Source organism: Chelonia mydas, chromosome 2 (assembly GCF_015237465.2).
Source record: "Chelonia mydas isolate rCheMyd1 chromosome 2, rCheMyd1.pri.v2, whole genome shotgun sequence".
Classification (NCBI taxonomy): domain Eukaryota; kingdom Metazoa; phylum Chordata; order Testudines; family Cheloniidae; genus Chelonia; species Chelonia mydas.
Window position 1 is genome coordinate 217,479,564 of NC_057850.1, and position 27,789 is coordinate 217,507,352.

The 27,789-nt window shown below is 42.2% G+C and overlaps 1 protein-coding gene across 1 annotated transcript; it reads left to right on the forward strand.

The window, feature by feature from the left end:
- Positions 1-26,817, forward strand: LOC102945327 (lanosterol 14-alpha demethylase). The gene is made up of 10 exons (XM_037890725.2): positions 1-1,001; positions 2,229-2,327; positions 9,084-9,260; positions 14,638-14,764; positions 17,934-18,108; positions 20,194-20,313; positions 21,668-21,863; positions 22,254-22,349; positions 25,284-25,452; positions 26,533-26,817. Exons 1-10 carry the CDS (start codon positions 849-851, stop codon positions 26,709-26,711), a joined length of 1,491 nt encoding a protein of 496 aa, XP_037746653.1. The 5' UTR covers positions 1-848; the 3' UTR covers positions 26,712-26,817.
- Positions 26,818-27,789: the final 972 nt, after the last annotated feature.

Consider the following 27,789-nt stretch of genomic DNA (forward strand, 5'->3'; position numbering starts at 1 on the left):
AAGAGGCGGGAGCTTGGCTGCCGTGGAGCCCTAAGACAGAGCCCGAGCCGCGCCGCACCACCAAGCTTCTGCCCCCCCAGTGGAAAGCGGCGGTGGAGGAGAGAGGCCGGGCCCAGTCGGTCCCCCCCACCCCACGCACCCCGGACTCCCCCGCCCCCCATCTCCAGCAGTCCGGCCGCCCCCTTGTTTTTTGCGCTTGCCGCGGCCCTGATTAGCGTGTGCCTGGGAACATCCGGCAGACCCCGTGCGCAGGCCTATGTCCCAGAGACTGTGACACTCATCCCGCCAGGATGCGCCGCTGACTAGGGACAGCTGTCCGTGCAGGTGGGGCTGTCTCTCCCTCTGCATGGGGTGAGTGCAGGCGGAGACGCCTCGTCCCCGAGACCAGCAGCGCAGCTTGCCGCCGGGGGCTGGAAATGCCCAGAAAAGGCACTTGAGGCCGGCAGTGGCGATTAGGGGTCAGCCAGTGTAACCTGGTATAACGCCCTTGACTCCAGAGCCGCAGCGGGCTCGGAGCGTTCTGCTGGACCCGGCTGGGGACTCCACCCAGACCGCACTACCTGGCGACGCAGCCAGCGGCTGCCGATTGGCTGCCACGCCCTGTCGAACCCCCTTCTCACCACCCCTCCCGCGCGGCCGCCCTGTGGCGCTCGGACGCCGATTGGTTCGGAACGCTGTGGTCGTCATATAGGCAGAGATCAGCCTAGCGCTTGCGGGTGGGGTTAGCTGCCCCTCCCGGGTTAGGAGGCGGGGCGGGAGAGGCGCGGCGCTGGGGCAGCTGCTGTCGCTGCGGCAGAGCGGCTGGCGCGCCTGTTACCTGTGACCGCTCACCCAGCGGCTGAGGCGGGATGCTGAGCCTGCTGGAGGTCGGCGGGTTCGTGCTGGAGCGGGTGGCCACGGGCAGCCCCCTCTCGCTGGTGCTGGTTGCCTCCGCCTTCGTGCTGAGCCTGGGCTACCTGCTGCGTCTGGGTTCCCGGCGCCGGCCGCAGCCCGGCGAAGGGGTAGGTCCCGGGGCGGAGAAGAGGGGCCTTCAGGGTGGGGGCTGAGATGGCGGGGCCGGGAGGAGGGGTGGGGTGTGCGTGAGTGAGTGTGTGGGGAGGGGGGGAGGCTTTATGGGGTCGGGGGGACCTCGGCTGGGGGAGGGGCCGCTGCCCCAGGGCCGCGGTGGCGAGGGGGGTTGCTCAGCAGCAAGCTGGGCATCGGGGGGCCGAGGAAGAGGACGCCCGTGTTGCCTCACTCAGAGGGGGCTGCTCAGCGAGACCCGCAGCGTTAAGGGGGCTGTCTGAGAAGAGCCTGCTGACCTCATTTAGCGGCCTCCGCCCTACTTAGCCCTGGGGTGCCCGGGTCCGACTTGGAGCCCAAAGCCTCGGGTCGCAAGGATGCACTTGATTCCTTCTGGCTGGAGAAACCAGGCTACGTGTACCTCTGCTGGGCAGAGAGCTGCCCCCAGGGAAGAGCTGGCGGAGTCTGACTGTAGGGGTGAGGATTTGTGGCATGCTGTATTTGGCTTTAAGAAAAGGAGTACTTGTGGCACCTTAGAGACTAACAAATTTATTTGAGCATAAGCTTTTGTGAGCTACAGCTTGCTTCTTCGGATGCCACAAGTACTCCTTTTCTTTTTGCGAATACAGACTAACACTGCTACTCTGAAACCTGTATTTTGCTTTGTTTCATGCCAATTCTTATCAAGCTGAACACCTTCTGGAGCAGTGCAATTGGATGGGGCACTGCATTAGCTGTTATGCAGAAGAAAGGTTCCTTTGACTCCAAGTAGGACTGACTTTTTGGAACAAGCTTTTTAAAATGCATTTACATACATGTCCCTGCAACCTGTGAGCATAAAACTGAGGCCAGTTTGGAAGTTTATTTCAGAGCTATTTTGTTTTTTATTGAATGACACTTCATTGCAGCCTTATCTGTTATCCAGCAGGCTTCATATCTTTCCATTTACTGTATCTTTCTATTCTAGTCTCATTAACCAGTCTCCAGAAGTATTTTTGAATCTTTCCAATCTTTAGATCTTTGGTTGATAACAGTCTCTTATCCAAAGCTGTAGGTGCCATAACATGAGTAATGTCATGACTATTTATCCATTTACGTTCTTGGCCAGTGTGAGTTGTTGAATCCTATTATTCACATAATGAACCATGAAATAAGTCAGCAACCCTACTGCAGTATTTGATTTAGAGAAGAATTGATCTAAATGTTAAATGAATATTCTCTTGCAGAAACACCCACCTTATATTTCGTCTAATATCCCTTTTCTTGGACATGCAGTAGCATTTGGAAAAAGTCCTATTGAATTTTTAGAAAATGCCTATGAAAAGGTGAGTCTTGCCTAATGAGTGGTTAAATGTACCTAGGATATTCTTATTTGTTCTGCTACCTTCTGTATTCCCAGAAACTATTTAGAATTTGGCTAACTTTGAATCTCCTTGGAATGACATGTTTACACTTTGTCTACCAGAGTTCAATATACCATACAACCTTGATAGTGTGGGCACATAATGTAGTAATACCTCATTTTGTGGGCAAGTTAATGATAGAAAGGTGAAGGAGATATAATATGATTAATAAAAATCTACAGAATCATAATTTCAGTGGTGTCATCCTTTCTGGCATGGCAGGTAGGACTTGCTGCCCCCCTGTGGCTCCCAGCTTCAAGTCGTCTGGTCGGTGGAAAGTTTGTTAATGCAGTGTCTTTGGAACTGGGTCAAGCTGGATATCATTCGAAAGCCTTTTCTTCCACAATGGTACCAAACATAATAAACTTAGAACAATTATGTAGATATGTAGTTGAGAAAAAATATTTAAAAATTAACACTTTGAATTATACTTTGACATAGGGACGCATTGCTTACATAAAAAGACATTGATCTTTGGTAATTCCAGGTAAGTTGGCCTTGATATGTAGAACTGAAAACGTATTCATCAAAGTGATCATCAGTGTTGTCACCAGGTAGGGCATCACTGCTAGACATGTTGTCACATTGATCCTTATCCACACCGCACTTGCACATCTATGTACGAGACAGGCTACTGGTCAGACATTTGCAAGGGGTAGGCGTTTGATCTTTTCACACAAACATTTGATTAGCTGAATGATGGGTTTAGGAGCGCATGGTATATTGCACAAAACTGGTGTGATCAGTTCATCCTCCAAGACCATAGATGCCCAATAAGGAAGTGTAGTTTTGGATTTGCCTAATCATCCCATCCCAGTACTTTATAATTTGCCTTGTTAATAACAGGTTTTGACTACCAGGGTACAGTCCAGTCTAATGGGAGGAGGGATAAGTCAGTGGTTTGAACATTGGCCTGCTAAACCCAGGGTTGAGAGTTCAATCCTTGAGGGGGCCATTTAGGGATCTGGGGCAAAAATTGGGGATTGGTCCTGCTTTGAGCAGGGGTTGGACTAGATGACCTCCTGGGCTCCTTTCCAATCCTTATATTCTATGATAATGGGTAGCTGCATCACCCCTTCCTCTAGCGTGAGGTGATCTTTACAATGCTCTGCTGCTGTAGCTTCCCTGCCTGGGTTGCTCACAAACAATACTCCTGGGGGAATTCTGCATCACTGTGCAATGCAGAATTTGCACAGAATTAATGTTCTGTGCAGAATTTCACTTTCCCCCCTGCAGAACTGGTGCTGCAGAGCTGCTGGCTGCCACTAGGGACCCCTGGAGCCCAGAGAGCCTGGCTCCTCGGCTTGCAAATAGAGGACATTGCTAGGGGGAGGGGGAGCTGAAGGGTTCCAGGCAGCTGCAGTTTCCAGCATTCAGGAAATTCCATACAAGCCTGGAAGCCAGCATCAGGTGGTTTTTCCCTCTGAATTCCTGGGCTTTGGAGGAGATGAGAGTGCAGGTGTCTGGCTCTGTGGCTGGGCTCTGGGGGAAGAGGGGATGTAGATGGCTGGGCTGGGCTCTGGGGAACAGGGAGTGTGGGTGTCTGGGCTGGGGGGCATCCTACAGCTGGGCTCTCGGAAGAGGGGGGTGTGGGTGTCTGGCCCCACGGCTGGACTGTGCGTGTGAGGGGGTGCGGGTGTCTGGCCCTGCAGCTGGGCTCTTAGGAGGAGCCAGACATGCACCCCACAACTGTAAGCCCCCCCCCTCCAGCTCCCACTTCTCCTGACAGTGTCCTCTATTTGGGAAGCTCTATATGGTAGCCTTAGGGGAGCAGGCCAAAAAAGTTTCCTTTCAAGATGGGCCCAGCTGGTATGCATGACGCACCCAGACTGAGGCACTCAATAAATGCATAACAGAGAAACAGGAACTAGGTTGTCATAGGGGTTTCTTTAACTCTCTATTCCTGGCGGAATATTTTTTGTCTGTATTGTTACAGACATACTTGCTGACAGGTATTTTGAAATAAATTACCAAAATAATTGAAACTGGCATGACTATATTTTTATTTTGACAAATATGCAGAAGTTTAACTACAAAGGAAGAGATTTTAAGTGAATACAAGTAATGAGACATAGGTCAGACAGAACAAAGAGTAATGGTCTCAAGTTGCAGTGGGGGAGGTTTAGGTTGGATATTAGGAAAAACTTTTTCACTAGGGAGGTTGTGGAATACCCTCTGATCCCACTGAGGGTTACCAAAAGAAACTACACCATCTGCTCAAGAAACTCCCTGAAAAAGCACAAGAGCAAATCTGCACAGACACACCCCTAGAACTCTAAGCAGGGGTATTCTGTCTTCTACTCAAGATCCATAAACCTGGAAATCCTGGACACCCCATCATCTCCAGCATTGGCACCTTGACAGCAGGATTGTCTGGCTATGTAGACTCCCTCCTCAGGCCCTACACTACTAGCACTCCTAGCTATCTTCGAGACACCACTGACTTCCTGAGGGCTTCTACATCCATCGGTGATCTTCCTGAAAACACCATCCTAGCCACTATGGATGTAGAAGCCCTATACACCAACATTCCACACAAAGAGGGACTACAAGTTGTCAGGAACAGTATCCCCGATAATGTCATGGCAAACCTGGTGGCTGGACTTTGTCCTCACCCACAACTATTTCACATTTGGGGACAATATATACCTTCAAATCAGCGGCACTGCTATGGGTACCCGCATGGCCCCACAGTATGCCAACATTTTTATGGCTGACTTAGAACAACGCTTCCATAGCTCTTGTCCCCTAATGCCCCTATTCTACTTGCGCTACATTGATGACATCTTCATCGTCTGGACCCATGGAAAAGAAGCCCTTGAGGAATTCCACCATGATTTCAGCAATTTCCATCCCACCATCAACCTCAGCCTGGACCAGTCCACACAAGAGATCCACTTCCTGGACGCTACAGTGCTAATAAGCGATGGTCACATAAACACCGCCCTGTACCAGAAACCTACTGACCGATATACTTCCCTACATGCCTCCAGCTTTCATCCAGACCACACCACACGATCCATTGTCTACAGCCAAGCTCTACGATACAACTGCATTTGCTCCAACCCCTCAGACAGAGACAAACACCTACAAGATCTCTATCAAGCGTTCTTACAACTACAGTACCCGCCTGCTGAAGTGAAGAAACAGATTGACAGATCCAGAAGAGTACCCAGAAGTCACCTACTACAGGACAGGCCCAACAAAGAAAATAACTGAACGCCACTAGCCATCACCTTCAGCCCCCAACTAAAACCTCTCCAGCGCATCGTCAAGGATCTACAACCTATCCTGAAGGATGACCCATCACTCTCACAGATCTTGGGAGACAGACAAGTCCTTGCTTACAGACAGCCCCCCAACCTGAAGCAAATACTCACCAGCAACCACACAACAAAAACACTAACTCAGGAACCTATCCTTGCAACAAAGCCCGTTGCCAGCTGTGTCCACATATCTATTCAGGGGACACCATCGTAGGGCCTAATCACATCAGCCACACTATCAGAGGCTCGATCACCTGCACATCGACCAATGTGATATATGCCAGCAATGCCCCTCTGCCATGTACATTGGCCAAATTGGACAGTCTCTATGTAAAAGAATAAATGGACACAAATCAGACGTCAAGAATTATAACATTCAAAAATCAGTCGGAGAACGCTTCAGTCTCTTTGGTCACTTGATTACAGACCTAAAAGTGGCAATATTACAGCAAAAAACTTCAAAAACAGACTCCAATGAGAGACTGCTGAATTGGAATTAATTTGCAAACTGGACACTGTTAAATTAGGCTTGAGTAAAGACTGGGAGTGGATGTGTCATTACACAAAGTAAAACTATTTCCCCATGTTTTCCCCCCCTACTGTTCCTCAGACGTTCTTGTCAACTGCTGGAAATGGCCCACCTTGATTATCACTACAAAAGTGGTTCCCCCTCCTCCCCCCCCACCCCGCTCTCCTGCTGGTAATAGCTCACCTTACCTGATCACTCACGTTACAGTGTGTATGGTAACACCCATTGTTTCATGTTCTCTGTGTATATAAAATCCCCCTACTGTATTTTCCACTGCATGCGTCCGATGAAGTGAGTTGTAGCTCACAAAAGCTTATGCTCAAATAAATTGGTTAGTCTCTAAGGTGCCACAAGTACTCCTCCTTTCCTTCCTTAGAGGTTTTTAAGGTTAGGCTTGACAAAGCCCTGGCTGGGATGATTTAGTTGGGGATTAGTCCTGCTTTGAGCAGAGGGGTGGACAAGATGACCTCCTGAGGTCCCTTCCAACCCTGATATTCTATGAAGTCAGCAATGATTACAAGAAAAACAAAGATAAAATGTTTACTAATACTTAACAAGCTACATTAGATTCGAAGCAAGTTTTCTCACTACATTCTTCAGAAAATTACTGACCAAATTCTTAAATCAGAACTCCTCCCCCAGGCCTATCCTACTTCCTTTGTCCTTTAGAGGCCATGAATATGATTGGCAGAGAGGGTGTCTTCCCTTCCTCTTTCTAGTCCTCTCCCTGCTTTAAGAAGCATTTCCAGCTAGGAGCATGGTGACAGGCCATCTGTGTGAATGGGAACTCTATGCTGTTTCTTTGCTAGGATGTAGATTTTTTTCATTCACGTCCTCTTTCCTGCCAAAGAATAGCCACTTAGCAGGTAATGGCTCCTTGACCTTGTTTACACCTAAGGCTAAGGCATCAGCTTGCTATTTGTCTGTGAAGATCTGCTTTGGCCACTCCCCAGACTTGGATCATGTATTAATAACACCATATAATGGAATCTTATAACTTTACATACAATGTTACCATACATATTTTACCAGGATAATAATGACCAGCAAATTATAAGTTTTCAAATGACACCTCACAAGACATACTTTGTACAAAGATTATTACAATAGCAGACACAAAAGTATGTTCTGTCACACATGTATAAATGCACCCGTTATCAGTGGCAATTTTTATCTGCTTTTTGGAAAACATCCACCAGTGTAGCTCTGCCAAGTGTCGTAATGTTGATTTTTAAACATTTTGTCGAATATGTATCTACATAATTGTTCTAGGTTTGTCATGTTTGGTACCGTTGTGTTCATGGGTTGAGCTGGGTATAATTTCTCCAATTTCCAACGACACTGTATTATCAACTTTTCCACCAACCGGAGGACTGGAAACTGCAGAGGCAAGGGGCAGTGAGTCTCCCCCCCCCGCCCCGCCCCTCCCAAGCTGCAGAGGATGACACCATTGAAATTGTGATTCTGTAGATTTTTACTAATCAAATGACATGTCCCTTACCTTTCTGTCATTAGCTTGCCAATGGAATTCCACATGTTCCCAGGCTATGACTGAAACAGTCACATCCCTGGATTTCAATTGTGGATGTGACCTGGTTTCAAATAAGTGTACATATAGTTGAGGGACACCTGCCAGTTGATTCACTAGTTATCCAATGAGCTATTTGAATTACTTACCTTACCATTTGTTGATACTACGCAGGTTCTCTTTCTCAGTCTCTTCCTTGCTGATAATCTTGGGTCTTAAAAGGTCAGCGTATGACTGGGCCCCTACCCTGACTAGTTGAAGAATTTGAGTGTCTATTGTAAACTATGAATAATTGAGTGTTCAACTGCACCAAGATTTAGTAGCCCAGGGAAAAAAATGAAATGATACTGATCCTGAACTCATAGTGTCTGAATTATGTCAGAAGAAGGCTTAATGGTTAGACTTTCTGGAACCACAAGCTCGACTTGTGGTACTGTTGATTCGATGCTTGTGAAATGGACAAACTGAATAATATGCACTTTGCTTCTTGGGGATTATGGTCAAAAGGAGAGTTGGTTGTGCTTTATTGAAAAGTACTGGTTTATTAAACCCATAAATTCTCATGAAAGTGATTTGGGTTTGAAATTTCAACAAATAATCCAGCTTGCTATACCATGATTTCCAGGCTATATGTCCTGGGGCTGGGAGCCTGAAAGCCCTGGGAGATCCAACTGTAGCTTGGGCTTTCAGAACTTAGTCTCCATGGCAGGGAGCCTGGAAGCCCAGATTCTAGCAGAGGCTTAGCTTCTGATTTCCGAAGCAAGGAGCCTGGAAATCCTGAGGGTTCTCAAAGGTTTCAGGCTCTCTGCCATGGAAGTCTTTACCTCTCTACGTCCATGTCCCCTTACTATTTCTGTGGTTTCACACACTCCTGTTTTAAAGAAGGTCTTCCCCCTGTTGTGTGAAAACCTCCACACAAATGAAAATGGAAACTGACTCATTAGACACAAAATGCAACCAAGTAAACAGGAAAAACACACATCCTTTATTTATAATCTTGGCTATTACCTCAAATCTAATTTTTCCCAATATAAGTTTGATTTCAGGTATTTATGTCCCATGACGTGATTTTTAGTCACTTCTTGTAAGAGTAGGGGCTTATGCTTATTAACTTTGGTCAAAGTTCTCCCTTCTTACCTTCCATTCTTCCCCAGTGTGCAGTGCAAGCTATGCATCAGTTGTCTAGTTCGATGGGAAAGGAGGACAGCAGCCCAGAGGTGGCTGCACTTCAGTAGTATTGTGAGCATATAGATTTGAAACAATTAAAATCTGAAAGGTTCTACATAAGGATAACATTTTTTATAACTTTCCAGAGTCTCATTATTTTAAACTAACTTGTCCTTTTCCCCCCTCAGTATGGGCCTGTGTTTAGCTTCACTATGGTGGGCAAGACATTTACCTACCTACTGGGTAGCGATGCTGCTGCTCTAATATTCAACAGTAAAAATGAAGACCTGAATGCAGAGGATGTATACTCTCGACTGACCACACCAGTCTTTGGCAAGGGAGTTGCTTATGATGTACCTAACCCGGTATGTATTTAGAGTACAAAGTCAGTTAAACATCTAGGGTGCAGATCAAATTCTGACAAGGTTGCCATGGGCTGTTTGGACTATGTGATGGGGATTGACAATATCTGTGAAATTCTGGTAGCATGGTTTGCCAACACAGTTGCTCATTTTGATTGTTAGGCATAGAGCGACCAAAGGCTGAACACATTTAGACTCTGGTATTGTTTTTTATATGGCCATCTATTGGTTTGGACAATACTTGTGGGTTAGACCTTCTCCTTCCACCATAGTGGAAAACTAGCAATTTCGCCTTCTTTGTTTTCCTTCCTTCTTTGAGCGTATACTTCCTGAGTGCTGCAGCACCTCACTGACCATTTACTTTTAGCCTGAGAGCACCTATAGGCTCACTCCTTTCCGTGGGAGCTTGAGTGAGATTTTTTTTCCCCCCTACCAGGCCTATTTGTCCATACAAATGTGAGGCGGTACCACCTCCCCAAGCCACTTCCATAGTCCCTCTCTCTAGCACCAGATCTAAGTGCTTAGTGGTTTTCTTTACAGAACTTTGCACTTCTGTCCTCACCAGCAGGTGGTATTGAGTTTCCTCAGTGCAGCAGACAGCAGCATAACCCTTCTGTTACGTCTACCCTCTTTGCCTTGTATTCTTGCAGAGGCTGAGACTGGAGAGAGAGGCAGCAGACCTTCCTCCCTGACTGTGGATGGAGGACTGTACAAAGTGAAAGCTGAGAGTTTGAGGATGATAGTTATTTAATGTGCTAGGGATGGCTGCATGCTTCAGAAGCATATTCCCATTCTACAGAGAGGGATAGTGGTGGCATACATAAACTGCTATGGAAGAAAAGAGAAAGTTAGAACCATGAGGCCTTCAGAATCCTTTTATTCTTGAAGAGCCAGCTAAACTAAGGCTGACTGGCTCAAATAATTTTAATCAAACCAGTAGGTGGCTGTATATTTGCCATGCTGAAAGTAGCAAGGTGGAATACTTCTGCAGATTGCCCACATTCATTTCAGAATGGACCAAGAACATGGAACTTGCTGCCAGGAGAAATAAGTGTTCGCTAATCTCGCTATTCAGAGCTAAATGCTAAACTCCCCTCTTCAACCAAGCTATGCAATGCTATCCCCATTCTAAGATGCACTTTTAAAAACCCATAAGCTGTCATCTTGGTGGCTGGGAAGGATAAGTGAGTGTTTGCATGGGCTTTTTTTTGTTTTTTGGAACCTACGAGGCTCTCTGGGAAGAGACAATAAGTTGACTGGATAGATAGAAGTTAATTAAAATCTGAAACAAGTATAGACAGAATATTGACTTAATGACTAACAAATATTGACGTAAAGAGGTTTGCAGAGGAGTTGCTCCAAATATGAAAGTAAACTTGAATTTCTTTGTAGGTGGTAATGTTCAATTGCTGAAGCTTTTGAGTGTGAAAAAATTAAAAAGCTTTTAATTACAATTTAATGACAATGTGCATGTTCTGAAAGCAGTAAGAACCGGATTTAAGTGTATCCTAGAATGCAGTTCCACACATTTGCCAGATTCTGCTCACGAAAGAAGAATCTAGACTTGCTTTTGAAAACCTAGTAGAAGTTTATGTTGGCAGGAACCCATTCTATCAGTAGTTCAACGACCAACCAGGATTTCAGTTTTCAGTATTTTGTTCTTTATGTACAGTAATTTTGTAAAATTAAAATAAAATTCCCCACTAGTAATGACAGTGATGTGAGCTGAAAACCTCCCCAGCATTTATAATTTAGCTAAAAGTTCAATAGCATGAATTTCCAAATTAGGTCAGTTTTGAATTCTTTTAATAAAAAAAAAAAAATTTCTTCCTCTGTCTGGCTTCATTCCCAAAACATGGAGTAGCAGTAAGAGCCTGAAGCAGAACAGGATAAGAAAGATTCAGCTGGTATAGAGTACAGCAGCCCATCTGCTTGGAAATAATTCCACTACTCTGCTTTCCAAATAGAACCCATTAAAGATCTCTTTTCAAGATAGGCCCTTCTTCTTGAGGGGTTGCTTCTCACTCCAACCATAACCTTCAGCAACGGCTACCTTACACCAGTACCTGACGTGAAACTTGGTCAGTGGGATACTTGTTAACATGGATAGAACTGTCACAAGAGCTAGACTCAGACTTCGGAACTTAAACTCACAAAATATAAGAATGACTATTGATTTTGTGCTTTCAGAACTAAATGCCAAACCCATTTCTTTGATTAAGCTTCCTCATATGCTACATGAAAATTTAGAGCGGATGGAGCTTGCTACTTTTTAATGCCACTGCAGGTGAAGGAGGGAGATTTTTTTGGTGAGGTGCACCTACTACACTGAAAACCATGTAAGTATCTAGATCAGTGGTGTCCAACCTCTTCACCCTGAACAAGGTCAAGGGGCCCAATATTTTGGGGCAGAAAATCTTCCCTGTTCTACTAGCTCCTATGTCTCCAGGGGGAGAAAGGAGAATGAGTGAAGTATGTTGTGCTCTAGCTATTCCCAGGTGGCATATAATCTCTTGTGGTCCTCTGTCAGATTGGAGTGTCCTCAGGCAATTTGTGCCTATGCTGCTTTAATCTGGGTTGGTGCAGAGAATTGGGGGGGTCCCCTCTGCCCTGCCCTGGATTGTGTGGGCGGTCATCCTTTACTAGGCACTCTGCTAGGCTAACACACCCATTTGAGCTCCCTTCCTGCTCTCCCTGGGGCTCCCAGGCAGTGGGGGAGCTGCTGAATAGCTCTAGCACAAGAGGGATAGAAACTGTCTGGTGCACTCCTGGGTCACAGAGCTGCTCATGGAGCTACAAGGAGAATTTTCATTTTCTGTAATCCTAACTTTCACCCATCGTAGGCCACTTGGAACAGGACTGAGGCTTGATGGTGGAAATGAGTAGATATGCTTGGGCTGCTGCTTCTGGGTTTTTGTTTTTGTATTTTTGTTTTTGACAAACAGCGTGAGTTCAGTCTTTGTCTGTTAACCTTGTTCTTTAAAATATGACAGTCATCTAAAATGATATAGACAAGGTGGGTGAGGTAATATGTTTTATTGAACTAACCTCTATTGATGAACGAGACAAGCTTTCAAGATTACACAGAGCTCTTTTTCAGATCCTGTGTAAGCTTGAAAGCATATCTTTTTCAGCAACAATATACTACCTCACCAGCTTTATCTCACTAATATCCTGGGACCAGCATGGCTGGTACTATTGCATAGTAATTGCTGGCATACAGCTCCCTACCTTTCCCTAGTGGCCTCAAGATATCCTATCTGTTTCTTGCTTTCAAAGGAAATGCACTACCTGAAGCACTGCTGTGGTTCTTGGAAACTGATAGTGTTACCGGCAAACAATACAGCATGTTAAGACTGCTCTTTATGTACCCAGTTAGTGGGTAACTTGGCTGAATATGTAAACTTAATACAATATCAAGTGATCTTCTGTCACTTTCTGCAATCAAACCATGGAATTTGACTCCAATATGTGAATTAACTGCTATATAGTAACATTCTTGGTATGCCCTATCCAGTGAGAGATTCCATTCACTAATGAACTAGTTCATATTTGTAATTACTGTAGTTATTGGGCTAGTTATATTTTTGCTTTGAAAACTACATGATGCTACAAAAATGGTAATTTAACTATAATTGAATACATAGAGTATGCTAGTGACTGTTTTTGGTGGTGGTGGGTGGCGGGGCACACTGAGATTGCCTAGTCAGGGCAAACTGCAAAGAATAGGGCAGACTCAAAAGTGCTGGTTGTACTTAGATTCACCAAGCCAGCAACAAAACGGCTTCTACAATACCTCACTGGTTGCCCAGAAACCAAAAACATAGTTTCCTTAAAGCAGTCCAGCCTTGGGCTCTCACTCAGACAGCCAAGTTAGATATGATGAGGATACTGAAAATCTTGTTCATCATATATAAAGTTCTACCAGTCCCAAGAGATTGTACACATTACCCACCAGGTCAATGAATATTTCAGATCTTACCCACGTACATGCTTACAGACAATTCTTATTAACTAAACTAAGATTTATTAAAAAAGAGTGTATTGATTAAAAGATCATTATTCAGTTATGAATCCAGTTCTTAGGTCAGTTTCATAGTAGAGATGGTGAGCTGCTGAATTGCAAAAAGTTCTTTCCAGGATCGGTTAATTAGGCTATAGTTCAAATAGGCAGTCCATATATAGATTTTTTGTTCAGATTCTTCCATGAGAATTAGCAGGGTAATCCAGACTGGAGCTGGAGACCTCAGTCTTACGACTCAAGCTTCCCCTGACCAAGCTTAAGCAGATCTGAGGTCTTTTATAGATCTCTGGCAGGTTATCAATAGCCTTGTGACAGCAGGTATTCCTTTGGTGAAGAATAGTGGTTTTGAAATAAAAGCTCCCATTTCCTATGTGTACTCAAATAACCAGTTGGATTCATCAGCATAAGGTAATTTATCCATTAAGCAGTTCATAAACAGTTTTTTACAAACTTCAAAGAGCGATATAAACGATATTATTACACTCAAGTTTCATCTAAATGTTAATATTCCCTTTTGATCTCTGAACCGATAGAGTATAGTAATGGACAGGAACCATCTGTTTACATGATTAACATCTAACAAGATAGAAATAAGCACATACAATTAATATTTACCTCTAATTCTGTAACAATACATGTTTCCATTTCAAAGCTCTGGTCTACCTGACATGGCTTGGTTATAAGGAATGGCCTTAATTACCATTTATATACTCTTGTAATATGTCTTTAAAGTTTGAATTCAGGTCATTTAGCCTGCTGGTTGCTTAACCCTTTCTGGCTCAGTGTTGCAACACTTAGTTAACATTTTCAGATTTGGGTGCCTAAACTTAGGCACTAAATAAGTGGCCTAATTTTCAAAAGGTGCCCAAGCATCTGCAGCTCCCACTGAAGTCCAATAGGATTTGCAGGTGCTGTTTAGCTATTTGAGTGACTTAGGAACTCTATGTAACTCTGAAAATGTTAGCCAAATGTAGTGCCAAACTTTAATATAGAATATGGTAAATGAGTTCTGCTTTGACACTGTAAGAGATTTGCAACTCCATCACAGTATTGTTGTGGTTTCGATGTCGTTAAGCAAGCATTCTTGCTTGAAAACCAAAGCAACTAAACTCAAATGGAATTTCAGGTTTATAGCTTAGGTTTTGTTTTTTAATTTTGTTCTGGAATTTTTTAAAGCATGTGTCATTGTGGAATCCTAATCTTGATTTCATTTTACTTTAGTTTCTAGAAGGTTCTACCTGTCCACAGTAACTTCTTTCTTTTTCTATTTCTGCCTTTTCTGTTTTAGTACCACTTGCAATACGCCATTAATGACTAAACTGTAATGATGTACCTCTGATATCTTAACCCTTGCAGGTGTTTTTGGAACAAAAGAAAATGCTAAAAACTGGGCTGAATATAGCTCAGTTTAAACAACACGTACCAGTAATTGAAAAAGAAACAAAGGAGTACTTCAAATCCTGGGGAGACAGTGGAGAAAGAAGTAAGCAAGATCAGATGCTTTGTGTTTTGAAAAGTTACACTGAAGAGAGTGCATGAAGTAGACAAAATTAGCTTCATATGACAGTATTTTAATCTACTTGAACATTTTTAATATAAAGGAAAAACAGGTCAAACTCTATCAGACATTCCATGCTCAGAAGAACCAGGTACAAAGCATGGAATACCTTTGCCTACTTAAAGCTCAGGGGAGGATGAAGCCACTCTCAAACTTAGTAGGAGGTGTAAATAGCTAATTTGCTCTTGGCTTTGTAGTTTGTCCCCATCCTAACAGTTCAGGCTGAATTAGGATAGTTTGGCAGGGGTTAGGCCACTTGTGCCTAATATCTTCACTGTTAAACCAGCAGTTCAGCATTTCTAAATGTTATTCCCTTGTTCCAGAATCAAGATCAATGACTCACATCCTCTTTAAAGAAACAAACCATTTGTACTTCCTTAACTAAAACAGTCTGTCTTAAACCAAATTAGATTAAAAAAATTAATCAGAAAAAATAGACTCCACCTGTCCATTTTATTGGTGAGCATTTATTCCCAAATTTCATTGATTTGAATAGGGCTGCTTCATCATGAGGGTGTTACTCCTGGGGGAATTCTGTGCCACTATGCAATGCAGAATTAATGTTCTGTGCAGAATGTTATTTGTTCTGGCAGAATTGGTGTTGCAGAGCTTCTGGCTGCCACTAGGGGCAATTGGAGCCTGCAGAGTCTGATTCCCCAGCTCGCAAATATAGGACACTGCTGGGAGTGGGGGAGCTGGAGGCTTCCTGGCAGCTACAATTCCCAGTATGCCCTAAAGGTAGGGTGACCAGACAGCAAATGTGAAAAATTTGGGACTGGGGTGGGGGGTAATAGGAGCCTATATAAAAGAGAGGCCCAAAAATCAGGACTGTCCCTATAAAATCAGGACATCTGGTCACCCTACCGGAAGGAAGGAGGTGGTGTGCAGGAAACTCAACACAATCTCAGGACCCAGCATCAGGCTGTTTCTCTCCCTGGGCTCTGGGAGTGGAGGGGGTCTGGGTGTCTGGGCTGGGGAGGGGGGGTGGGCAAACTATAGCTGGGCTCTGGGGGAGAGGGAGTGTGTGTCAGGCCCTGTGATGGGGGCTGGGGTAGGCCCCACAGAACTCCCTCCAGCACCCCCAAATACCCCCTCCCAGTACACACACACCCCTCCAGCACCCCTAGATACCTCCCCCAGCTTTCCTTCCCCCAGTAGTGTTCTCTGTTTGGGAACTTCTATATAGTAACCCCATGAGGGCAGGGGGAACAAACAAGAATCTACTAAAAGACTGGAAGGGCAGACTTTTCCCCAAGATGTGCCAGCTGGCACATGTGACACACCCAGACTGAGGCACCCAACAAAGGCATAACAGAGAAACAGGAACTGAATTGTCATAAGTGTTTCTTGAACTCTCCACTCCTGGAAGAATCTCTTTTGTTGTCTGTATTGTTACAGACATACTTGCTGATAGGTATTTTGAAATAAATTACCAAAATAATCAAAATTGGCATGATTATGTTGTGTTGTTTTGACAACTAATATATGCAGAATTTTTAATTTTTTGGTGCAGAATTCCCCCAGGAGTAGCATGTGCATCAGTAAGAACTGCACAGTTGGGCCCACAGAATAGAAGATGGTTATGACTGAATTACTTGTGTTTCTAGAGCAGTCTTTAAAGCTATGTCAGATTTATCAGTAGAATTTTTTTTTATTGCCACTCACCTGTTTTCTGACATGAGCAGTCTTTGTCCAACCCCCCCTAAACCTGACGTTACTCTTTTCAGGGAATGTTTGTTTGCATAGGCTTTAAGATTATCAGTGGAAGATTAGAATTGTACAGAAGCAAATTCTTTTCCTGATAACTGTTTACAACACTTTTTTGGATCCTTTCCAAATAAAACAGCTTTCCTCAAACATAGCCCACCTTTCCTTGCTTGTATATTGGAGTAGCTGAGTAAAAACACTCATATCACTGATGAAGTTAATAATGCCTTCCTTCTGCGTCCTTTGTTGAATTTGTTATGGTCATCTAAGACCCCAGGAAGTCTCTCTTCCTCGGTGATGGATTGTCAAGGATGGATGGATGGATAGTCAGAATGGTCAAATCCACCACTTTTGTGGTGGAGTAAGGAACAGATAAAGAGGTTTTTAATCAAGCTAGTTTTAAGACACAACAATGACTAACATACAGACCAGTACCCCAAAATGAATAGTAGTAATAAAGGAGCCTCTGTAGCTCCTTAACCTGAACTGCCCATAAATTCAGTCTCTTGGGGTCATTCTCAGTGAACCAGCTGCCACTTCCTTCCTCAGTGCTGTCTTCCCTACAGCTCACTAGTAAGTGAGGACTCTGTATTTTAAAGACTCCAGACTCCTTCCTCTTTCCCAGCATGTTTTGTCACATAACGTGACAGCCATAGAATTCTTTCTCCCATTGTAACAGAGCAGCTTGGACATCCTCAAGCAGCTTACTCCTTCCTGTCTACTGTAGGTAAGGCACTGTGCAGAGTAAGCTTTGAGTCCAACCTTCAGGTCTGAGGATTATTGTTCCAAGACTGGCTTCTTGGTATTTTCTCTCTGAAACCAGATCTCATCAGTCTTCTTGTACAAGTGATACACCCTTCTTTTAGAGCTATGAGCAGGGATCCTAGCACAACATAGCCCTCATCTCCACTTGAAAAAAATTATCTTGGAAATACTTAAAAATATTTTTCCTTCAGTTTGTTGAAATGCCCCTTATGTTCCCACAAAAGTGCTTCAAATCAACTGTGTGGTGCTGGGGTACGAGTTCAATTACTTCTGGATTTTGTAGGGGTAAATAATAATAAAGTGCCAGTTTGGGCACATCTCGCTTGCACAAGCAGGGGCTTATAGCTGCCTCAGCTACTGAATTCCCCTTTAGTTCTTTACAATGTTTTCTATCTTCTCTCCCAACCAGCCTTTCCAGTATCCCCTTCCCACTGTCCCAAAACAGGGATCCATTTGTGGAAGAACACTTTCAGAAACACAGAGGAAAAAATTATTTAAAATTCTGTGTGTGTATTCTGTTAATACCTTTTTTTGGCAGAAGTGAAAGTAGTGACCTGTTAATCTTGACACCATCTCCCCAAAATGCGTGCTGACTGATTTTCCTTTTCCTCCCTTTATTCAGACTTGTTTGAAGCTCTTTCAGAGCTCATTATTTTGACAGCAAGTCATTGTTTACATGGGAAGGAGATCAGAAGCCTACTCAATGAGAAGGTGGCACAACTGTATGCTGATCTGGATGGGGGATTTACTCATGCAGCTTGGCTTCTGCCAGGTTGGCTTCCTTTGCCTAGCTTCAGGTACCAAAAATAACACGTTAAACTGGATGTACTTAAGATACTTCTGTGCCTGTTTCAGCTCTTTATTAAAGTATGTTTTAAGTAAATATGAATTTTAAATAAAAATGGAATGCAAGGATATTTCCTGTTGCGGAGTCTATCAAAACACTGTTTTCATGGTGTAACCTCAACTAGACATTAGGAAGACAATTGCTTTTAACTGACATCTAAAAGCATAAGACGTATAGCATGCCTAAAAACATAACAATTACTGCATAACTAAATGTTATCCCCACAACTACTGAGTACCTAAATCGGAGTCAAAGCATTAAGAATGTGGGTTTGGGAGTTTCTAAACATGTTAATTCAGTATAATTGAGCTGCCTAAATGTAATGCATGTAATTAAGTATATACTGTTCTAGTTCAAAGCACTTTTTGAAGCTTTGTTCATTTTCTACAAAGCAAATGACTTTTTTATGTAAGATATTTATTATATTGGGTCTGATCCTTCAAGTTCTGCATGAGCACATGGGTTTGTTTGCATCTTGTCTTAAATTCGTTTGTATTAAAACTTTAGAATTAAAATGGTACTACAAATAACTTTTTTTTTTTTGTATAGTATAATTGTATAGGCCCTTATTCAAGAAAGCACTTAAGTGCTTGGTTAACTTCAAGCAAATTAGTAGTTCAAGTGATAATGTCAATACATATTCCATATTAGGTGAATATAGGCCAGTATGCATGTGCTGGAGAATTTCCTCGCAGCAGTACACACTGGAGGGTACTGTCACATGTGCGCAGAACCATTTTGTTCTATCTGGACAGCACTAAATCCTTCCAAAAATTGCCTAGACTGCTCCTGGCCTGTGCAGAGGGTCTTAAAGGGCAGGCCATATCTTCACAGAGAATATCAAACTGGATTGCCTAGTGTATCTGGATATGTTATCAGTTAGCTGATCTGTAACCACACAACAATGTGAAAGCACATTCCACCAGGGCACGGTCTATCTCTGTGGCCTTGCTGGCAAACCTCCCCATTCAGGACGTTTGGAAGGCAGAAACCTGGATGTCAGTGAATCGTTTTGTTGAAATTGTATACTCAGCTCCTTGACTATGTTTTGGTTAGTTATGAAATATGTTCAGTAAACCAAATAACGTCTGTCAGGTTTATTGCTCTAAGCCAATAATAATGTACAGGGAAAAGGTTCTCTGTGATACCAGTCTCTGGGAAGCCGTCTCATGCAGTGATGTTACGTTCACCTTTTGCAGATGATGTGCTCACAGAGTTCTACACTTCATCTGGGTAGTATTTGTATGATGATTTTACGAGTTACATATCTCTTTACATATCACTAAAATCCAACCCAATAGTTTGTCCCAGTTCCCAAACTTCTTGTTCTGTTCCTTCCTTATCTTTGTTTTGGATACTAGCATTCCAGGTACTGGTCCATGAAGGTATTTCCCTAGCTTGCATTAAGCCATAGAATGTATCTCGATGTTGACACGTTTCCTATCTGCTTATGCTAAATGCTTGCTTCAGCAAATGCAAGGTGTTATAGGATACTTAATCTAAATGAACAGGGTTATGGTATAGGCCAGTTTAGGCAACAACACTGTTCTATTTGTGCTTAATTGCACTGGGTGTTGGGGTATGTTGTAACACAAAACAGCTCTCTCTCTCTCTGGCCCATCTCATCAGCTCAGTGGAGCTTGAACCAGTTTTCCCAGTCTTATTTCCTTTGTGTTTCTGGTGCGCACATTGTACTGTGATGCACATTATCCACTCCATATTCCCAGAACTCCTTGATGCAATTACACCTATTGGATCACATACCTAATCTGTTCTGCTCCTCAAATTGGTATCTGAAATTACTATGACCCAGTTAATATTTGGGTAGTAAATGACTCAAATGTCACTGAAATATTCCTTTTAAAGACTAGTGAAAACTTTTGTTTAGATAAAATGCCTAAAATACTTATTCACAATCTTTTCGATTGTCACTGATTATTTGTAAAGAAAAATTCTGCACATCTGATAAGTATTTACAGCATTTTGTGTGTTTATTTTTATACAAAGACTCTAATAAAAATGCTTTGAATTACAGACGTAGAGACAGAGCACATAGAGAAATAAAGAATATTTTCTATAAAGTAATCCAGAAACGCCGGCAATCTGGTGACAGGGAGGATGACATGCTCCAAACATTGCTGGATGTTACCTATAAGTAAGTGAAACTGTTGAAGGTTTGCCATTTAGAAGCGTAAGGGGGAAGTGCTTAGCATTTTAACAGGGTATACTTCATTTACCAAAATTTTCCAAGTCATTGCCGCATGACTCTTGTCACCCACCCCATCCTCCTCACGTCTCTTCCTTGGGTTATTTGGCTTTCTCCTCTTATATGCAGCTTTCTATAGGCTTTTGGAGAGAACACCTCTTTCCATGCCACTTTGAGGATAATGGGTGGAATTTAGTCCTTTTTGCCACCTCCCTCTAGAGGCTGAAGGAATTCATTTTGTTTAGGTGCAGACTGTGTGAAGCACCCAAACAGTAGATTTCTTAAAACCAAGATTGATTTAAAAATGTAAAGAAAAATCAGACTAAAATACCCCACCTGAATACTGTGCAAAGCTCAGGGAGCTAGGCTTCCTTATCTCAATTATAGAGAAGAAAGATGTTACATGGGTACAAAACAAAACCTGTCCCTCCCCGCCCCTTAGTCAGCATAACAGCCTCGTTTTCCATCTCACTTACCCAGCCTACTTATCGATCCTTACGGTAAGGAACTCTAAACCCACTAGGATGAGGTCACCTCAATGTTTCCATAATGCAGATTTTATCAGGAGTCTCTTCTAGAGAGGATATGCCACAGTTGGTGTCTCCAGTAAAGTTTTGTCTTCTAATCCATCTCTGGAAAGCGTCCCAGCCTTCTTATCTTCAAGTCCCATATTTCAAAAGCCCTTTTGAGCTCAATTTCTGTAGCCTAATCAAGGTGGTTGGTTTTTTAATTTCCTTTCCATTATGTACTGCAGGAGTTAGGCTGTACCCCTGTTGCATGCCTCGTTTCCCAACTGTATCCCTGCTGGATGCCTCTAGTTTCTGTTGCCCTCAAGCCTCTTTTGAAATCTTTCAGCAGTTTCTTCTACCATGACATATATATTGACAGACCCTTTCTCACACCTCTGTTCTCAGTAGAAAGAAAAAGAATTGAGTCTGAGTCAGTAAAATTCCATGCACAAATGGCAGACTTAAGGTGTGGTCTTGCCAAGTTCATTACTAGCTGTGTTTAAGTGTAGATCAAAAGGTTAGGAGGTTTTGTTGTAGATGCTTAGCCAAATGTTGGAGGCAGCTGTCAGATAGCTGTTGCTTTTCTCTCTCATGGCAGCCATGTGATGACTTTCTCTCTAGCTCCTTGCCTTGCAATCTCTCTTCTTTCCCATGCATCTGCAGTCCCCCAACTGGAGGAAGGAAAATAACTGAAGCTAAAAGTATCTACAGTCCAACACTTAACATGAAGTATGGCACTATATCTGGATACCTAATCAAGTAAAGCTAGCATGTTTTTTATTTCCTTAATCTAGGGATGGCCGTCTGCTGACAGACGATGAGATTGCAGGAATGCTTATTGGGTTGTTGTTAGCAGGCCAGCATACCTCTTCTACCACCAGTGCTTGGCTTGGCTTCTTTTTAGCTAGAGACAAATCAATACAGGAACAATGCTATGCAGAACAGAAAACAGTTTGTGGAGAAGACTTGAAGCCCCTAAATTATGACCAGGTTTGTTTGTTTGTTTATATAACTTTCAGGCTATCTTTAAATTTTTGAAAATGAATTTATAAAAATGTTTTAAACTCTTACTCAGATACTGTTACAGTTACAGCATCTGTCACATGTATGCTAGATGCTCATATCCTTGAACTTGGTGAATGAAAGCAGGTTTTGGTGGTAGCTTGTATTCTAGTATCACCTCCTGGATAGTGGAATTTTTTTAATTCAATCAAATAAAGCAGAAACAAACAGGGTAGCTACTGAAGTATATATTTGGAATTATGTATTTAATATATGAGCAGCTTATCACACGGATTTTTCAAATGGAAAAATACTGCTTTATGAATGTTAAATATTCCTAAATCATGAGGAACCTGATAAAGTTTACTATATTTGCAGCTGAAGGAGCTGAACATGCTGGACCGCTGTCTGAAAGAAACTTTAAGGCTTAGACCTCCTATAATGACCATGATGAGAATGGCCAAAACTCCCCAGGTGAGCGTATTTGTTGACTCTGTCCAGATCAGTGGTGTGGCTGTAATGTACATCAATTGTAAATCTGTAGTAGATAGGGAATGACGGTCAGAAAGGATGCGGGTCCAAACTAGGTTTTTAACTTAGCAAATGTCACCAACGAGATTAGCAAGTTATGCAGTGAGCTGCACAGTGTGCAGAACGCTAATTAGCACAGGGGCATAGGAGGACTGGAATTTGATGGTTTCAGCTTATTCCTGTCAGACCAGGGAAAATGAAGAAGAGTTTGGGAGCCAGCGGCAATAATCTGTTTATCAGAGAACTTGTTGTGGCATTTTTGTTGTACCTTGCTAAATCACCGATGTTGTGGGTCTGTTATACCCTTTTTCTTTTAAGGACATAAAGATCAGGATCTCCCCTGCCTTGAAACTTGTCTACTTTCTGCACTTGTGAATATGAAATTAGTATATTTAACTTTATTTATTGTACTGTGGTATTTCTGTTGGTAAACTAATCTTGCTTCCTCCTGAAGGGCCTTCTGTCTCCTACACTGACACTTGTTCCTTTGTACTTTGAAAAACACAGTGCTATCTAGTGTGAACTTTTCATCTCTTGCCTCTTGGTCTTAGTTTGATTTGTAGTTTTTCTAACCTGTTAGTACCCTGCCCTTCTTACCTGATATACCTCACATCTGCTTTGCAATGCACGTAGGCTGAGCACTGACATCAGCTGATCTGAAAATGAGGCCTATATGTCTCTGATATTAAGCAGTCTGATTACCTCTGTCTGTCCCCTTGGGCACAAACAATAGATTTTTTTAAAAAACATCTCTCTACAGGTGAGTGAGAGAGAAACTGATGTTGGAGTGGAGTGCTGTTTAGGTTTTTGTTAATAAATATTCTTATATAACTGCTGTTCTATGATGTGGATGAGAACATGCTTAACTTCAGATTTTTAAACTTTTATTTTTACTGTTTGTATGCTCACTTGAATGACCTTAACTGCATTGCAGCTAAGTCTTTTGTGTGTGTGGGTACTGAGAGATCTAGTTCTGTATCAGGAATGAACAAGTCAAGCTGATGATCACAGATATATTACTATGTATAACATTTTAAGGGGGGGAGGGGGGAAAGTGATACTTTCCTTACTAGGTCTTACTATTTTCATCTCAGTCTAGTTCAACAATAGATGGAGCTGTAACACAGGCTCATTTATTCTGAAAATACGTTGTTTAACTCCAAGGAAAGGAAGCTTTTTCTCTTGTGTAACATGCTGTTCTGTTTCTTTTTGTATGCATGCAGGAGAAACCAGAACACTTTTTCTCTCCATACACCCCTTTTGTCTTTACAGGTATTTCTCAAGGTTTCAGGCTACTATCTTGATGGGGTGCCCAATATTGCTTCTAATGCAACTGACAAATTTTCTTAATCTTGTCTTTCCCTATTTAAATTTTCTTTGTGTGATTTTTTTTTTGTTCATTTAAAGAGATCCACAAATCTTCTGTAGTAAGAGACCCCTTCAATAGGAGGCTTTTTGTGTGTGAAAATAAGCTCAACACTTGCTCATGTGACATGCATGGTCATGGCTAGGGTACCAGGGACACAGTCCCATCTTTGGAATGGAGGCAGAACAGTAGTAATGTCAGCATCTTTTACCCTAACATGCATCTTTCCAGATTTTGTCCTCAGTCAGTGAGGGGTGGGTGAAACAGAATCTAAAGACTGAGTAAACTGGAGCAATAATAAAAAAGAAAAAAAGCCTGGGGCATAATTACCAAAAGGGCTCTGAAGATTCGGAGAACGGTGTGCAACACTTGACAGAGAGGATGGCAGTGCTAATTTCCTTTCCTTTCATACTTTGTTTCTTTTTAATTTTTTTTACTCCTTTCAGTCTTGATCAGTCTCCCCAAGCAAAATTGGCCCTATTTCCTAGCCTGCAGTCACAGAACTTCATTGTCTTGCTGTAAAGTCTGTTTTACTGTATTACACAGGCAGTTCTTCTTTTGTCTTTATATTTACTTAACAGCTACACTTACATACTGTGTCCCAAATAAACTTGCTGTACATAAGATGCCAGTTTGGGAGCAAAGTATTCTTGAAAGTATATTCACTTGGGCATCGTGATTAATATGAAACACATTTTCACCAAAACTGGAAAGTCATTGTGCAGCCTGCACCATTTTTAAAATTTTCTTTTTTTAATTTTTAAAAGAATTTGTTGTGCAGGGGAAATGAGCTCACTCCGTGTTCATAAGCTACGTATTACAATTATCTGAATACACTACCTAGCATACATTCCATCTGAATACAATACCTAGTTAGGAACACAGGATCTCTTTGGTCATCGAGTCTAGTCCCCTACTACCGCAGACAACCTCCACCCTATACTACTATTCATAAATGTATCAAGCTGTATCTTAACACTAGTTGTTGTTTGCTCCTGCTACTCATATTGGAAAACTGTTCCAGAACCTCATTCCTCTGATGACTAGAAATCTTCTAATTTCCAGATTAAATTTATTCAGGGCCGGTTTATATCCATTTATTCTTATGCCAACATTGTCCTTTATAAATGCACCAAGGGTAAATACCAAAGAGGGAGAACTACTATTTAAAGTTGTCTCCTCTCAGCCTTTATTTTGCCAGGGTAAACAAGCCAAGCTTTCTTAATCTCTTATTCTAGGTTTTCCATTCCCCATATCTTCCTAATAGCTCTTCTCTGCACCTGTTTTGACTGAATTCATCTTTTTTGACCATCGGTGTGACTAGACTTAAACATAGTATTCCAGATGAGGTCCAGATTAGAGTTAGACTACTCTAATTATTCAGCTAAAAAAAAAAAAAAACTCTTTATAAACCAAGCTGAGGATGACACTTGGAGAACTTTTGCAGAAGGGAAAAGGGAGAACTGCTTTTTGTAACAGGACTTTTGTTTATTTTTTGTTTTTTCTTGTAGACTGTTGCTGGCTATACTATTCCTCCTGGCCATCAGGTTTGTGTATCTCCCACAGTTAATCACAGACTTAAGGATTCTTGGATAGAAAGTTTAGAATTCAAACCTGACCGTTACCTCCAAGATAACCCTGCCGCTGGAGAGAAGTTTGCATATATGCCATTTGGTGCTGGTAAGTCCAATGATACAGTCAGAAATTGCATTAGGACTTAAGAGTTCTCAAACTTCATTGCACCGTGGCCCCCTTCTGACAACAGGAGGGGGGTGGAGCGGGAGTCAACGTGAGCCCTGCTGCCCCAGGTGGGGCTGGAGCTAGGGTTTCAGCCCTGGGTCTCAGCAAGTCTAATGCTGGCCAACGTGACCCCATTACAATTGGATCGTAACCCACTTTGGGGTACTGACCCAGAGTTTGAGAACCAGTGCATTGATAAAATAGCAGCATCTTAGTAATTCAAACATCTGTTACCCAATGCCACCTTCACTTTTAAACTAAAGGGACTTAGTCGATTTTAAAATCTAGTCCATTGGAAGTATTTTTTGGTACAACACTTGAGTCCTTGCCACTGTGTGGTCTTACACCCACACTGTCCAAAGTTTTGAAAGTTTTTCTCTCTTGTTGCTTTGTAAAAGACCCTCTCAAATGGGAGACTGATCAGATGGGGAGAAAAAGTGAAACTGACTGTAAAAGTGCTGTTTAATGCATGGAGTAATAAGTTTTGTCTTCTATTTCAATTAAAGATTCCTTGCTTACTGCTCCAAGCATGTCTTTCAAGTTTGTTTACTTATTGTCAAGGGGAAAAAACTACACTAATGTTCACTGTGAAATTCAGTGCAGAGTTTAATTCTGATGGCAACAATAACTGCATCATTGTACATAACATTCAACAGAGGAAAGTTTTATGGCTGATCTGGGAATAACTTTTCAATGTGTGTTCTCCCTTAATGCTGAATTAATGAAGATTTTTCCCAAGAAAATAAAGCAGATTCTGTTCTGTAGATAGTATGTGAGATTTGCTGCTGTGAAGATAGGAGTAGTACATTGTTTTAATTTCAAATTCAACCCTATTAACCAGCAGTGCTGTGGCTGTTAAACATATACATATGTGCTTAAGTATGTGCTCTGCTGAAGCAGTGCCATAAACAGTTGTTTAAATACATTGAAAGAAAGCAGTGTACGTTTTAAAGCTAATTGTTTAACTCTTTATTTTAGCTCAAAATGCATTAACTATTCTCCTCTTGGGTTTTCTTCTAGGCCGTCATCGTTGCATCGGAGAAAACTTTGCTTATGTTCAGATTAAGACTATTTGGTCTACTCTGCTTCGTTTATATGAATTTGATCTCATCAATGGATATTTTCCTACTGTAAACTATACAACTATGATTCACACACCTGATAACCCAGTTATCAGATACAAAAAGCGATCACACTAAGTTTTGGAGACAAAATTATTTCTCTATTTAAATTGACAATTAAATGGTTAATAGAAAAGCTGGTCCATTGGATGTGTAGTGTTACAAAAGTGAGGTTAATTGAACCGCAGATTGTGAAATTGTTGTACACTGCACAGTACTGTACATTCTAAATTAACCAGACACTTTCTTTTCTACTTGTGTAACAATTTTAAGATGGATGCTCCATATCAGTATAGGTGAATCCAACTGGTCAGTCAAATTTTAGGACAGGTGAACATCTAATTTTTTTTTTTTTTTTACAAGCTTACATTTTAATTGGTGCTTCTAAAAAACCTATTTTCCTTGATTCAGCTACTTTAAGGGGCAAGACTATGCTCTCATGGACATCCATGGGAACGGATGTGTATTTTAATGTGAACAAGTTGGAACCTGCTCACTTTGCAGATTTTCAGCCCTATCTGTGTTTGCAGAAGTGAACACTTTTCATGAGAATGCTTGATAGTTCTTTATATAAAGAACTAAAAATTGCCATGGGTTTTAATTTAGAAAACTATAATATTTTCAGGTTTCAGAGTAACAGCCGTGTTTAGTCTGTATTCGCAAAAAGAAAAGGAGGACTTGTGGCACCTTAGAGACTAACCAATTTATTTGAGCATGAGCTTTCGTGAGCTACAGCTCACTTCATCGGATGCATATTGTGGAAATCGCAAAAGACATTATATACACAGACACCATGAAACAATACCTCCTCCCACCCCACTCTCCTGCTGGTAATAGCTTATTATCAAGTTGGGCCATTTCCAGCACAAATCCAGGTTTTCTCACCCTCCGCCCTCCCACAAACAAACTCACTCTCTTGCTGGTAATAGCAATCTTACCAGCAAGAGAGTGAGTTTGTTTGTGGGAGGGCGGAGGGTGAGAAAACCTGGATTTGTGCTGGAAATGGCCCAACTTGATGATCACTTTAGATAAGCTATTACCAGCAGGAGAGTGGGGTGGGAGGAGGTATTGTTTCATGGTGTCTGTGTATATAATGTCTTTTGCGATTTCCACAGTATGCATCCGATGAAGTGAGCTGTAGCTCACGAAAGCTCAT

Coding starts and splice junctions, on each gene's coding strand:
- LOC102945327 (XM_037890725.2), top strand. CDS start 849: ATGCTGAGCCTGCTGGAGGTCGGCGGGTTCGTGCTGGAGCGGGTGGCC. Junction 18,109..20,193: donor CTTCCTTTGCCTAGCTTCAG/GTACCAAAAATA, acceptor TTTGAATTACAG/ACGTAGAGACAGAGCACATA. Junction 20,314..21,667: donor TTGCTGGATGTTACCTATAA/GTAAGTGAAACT, acceptor TCCTTAATCTAG/GGATGGCCGTCTGCTGACAG.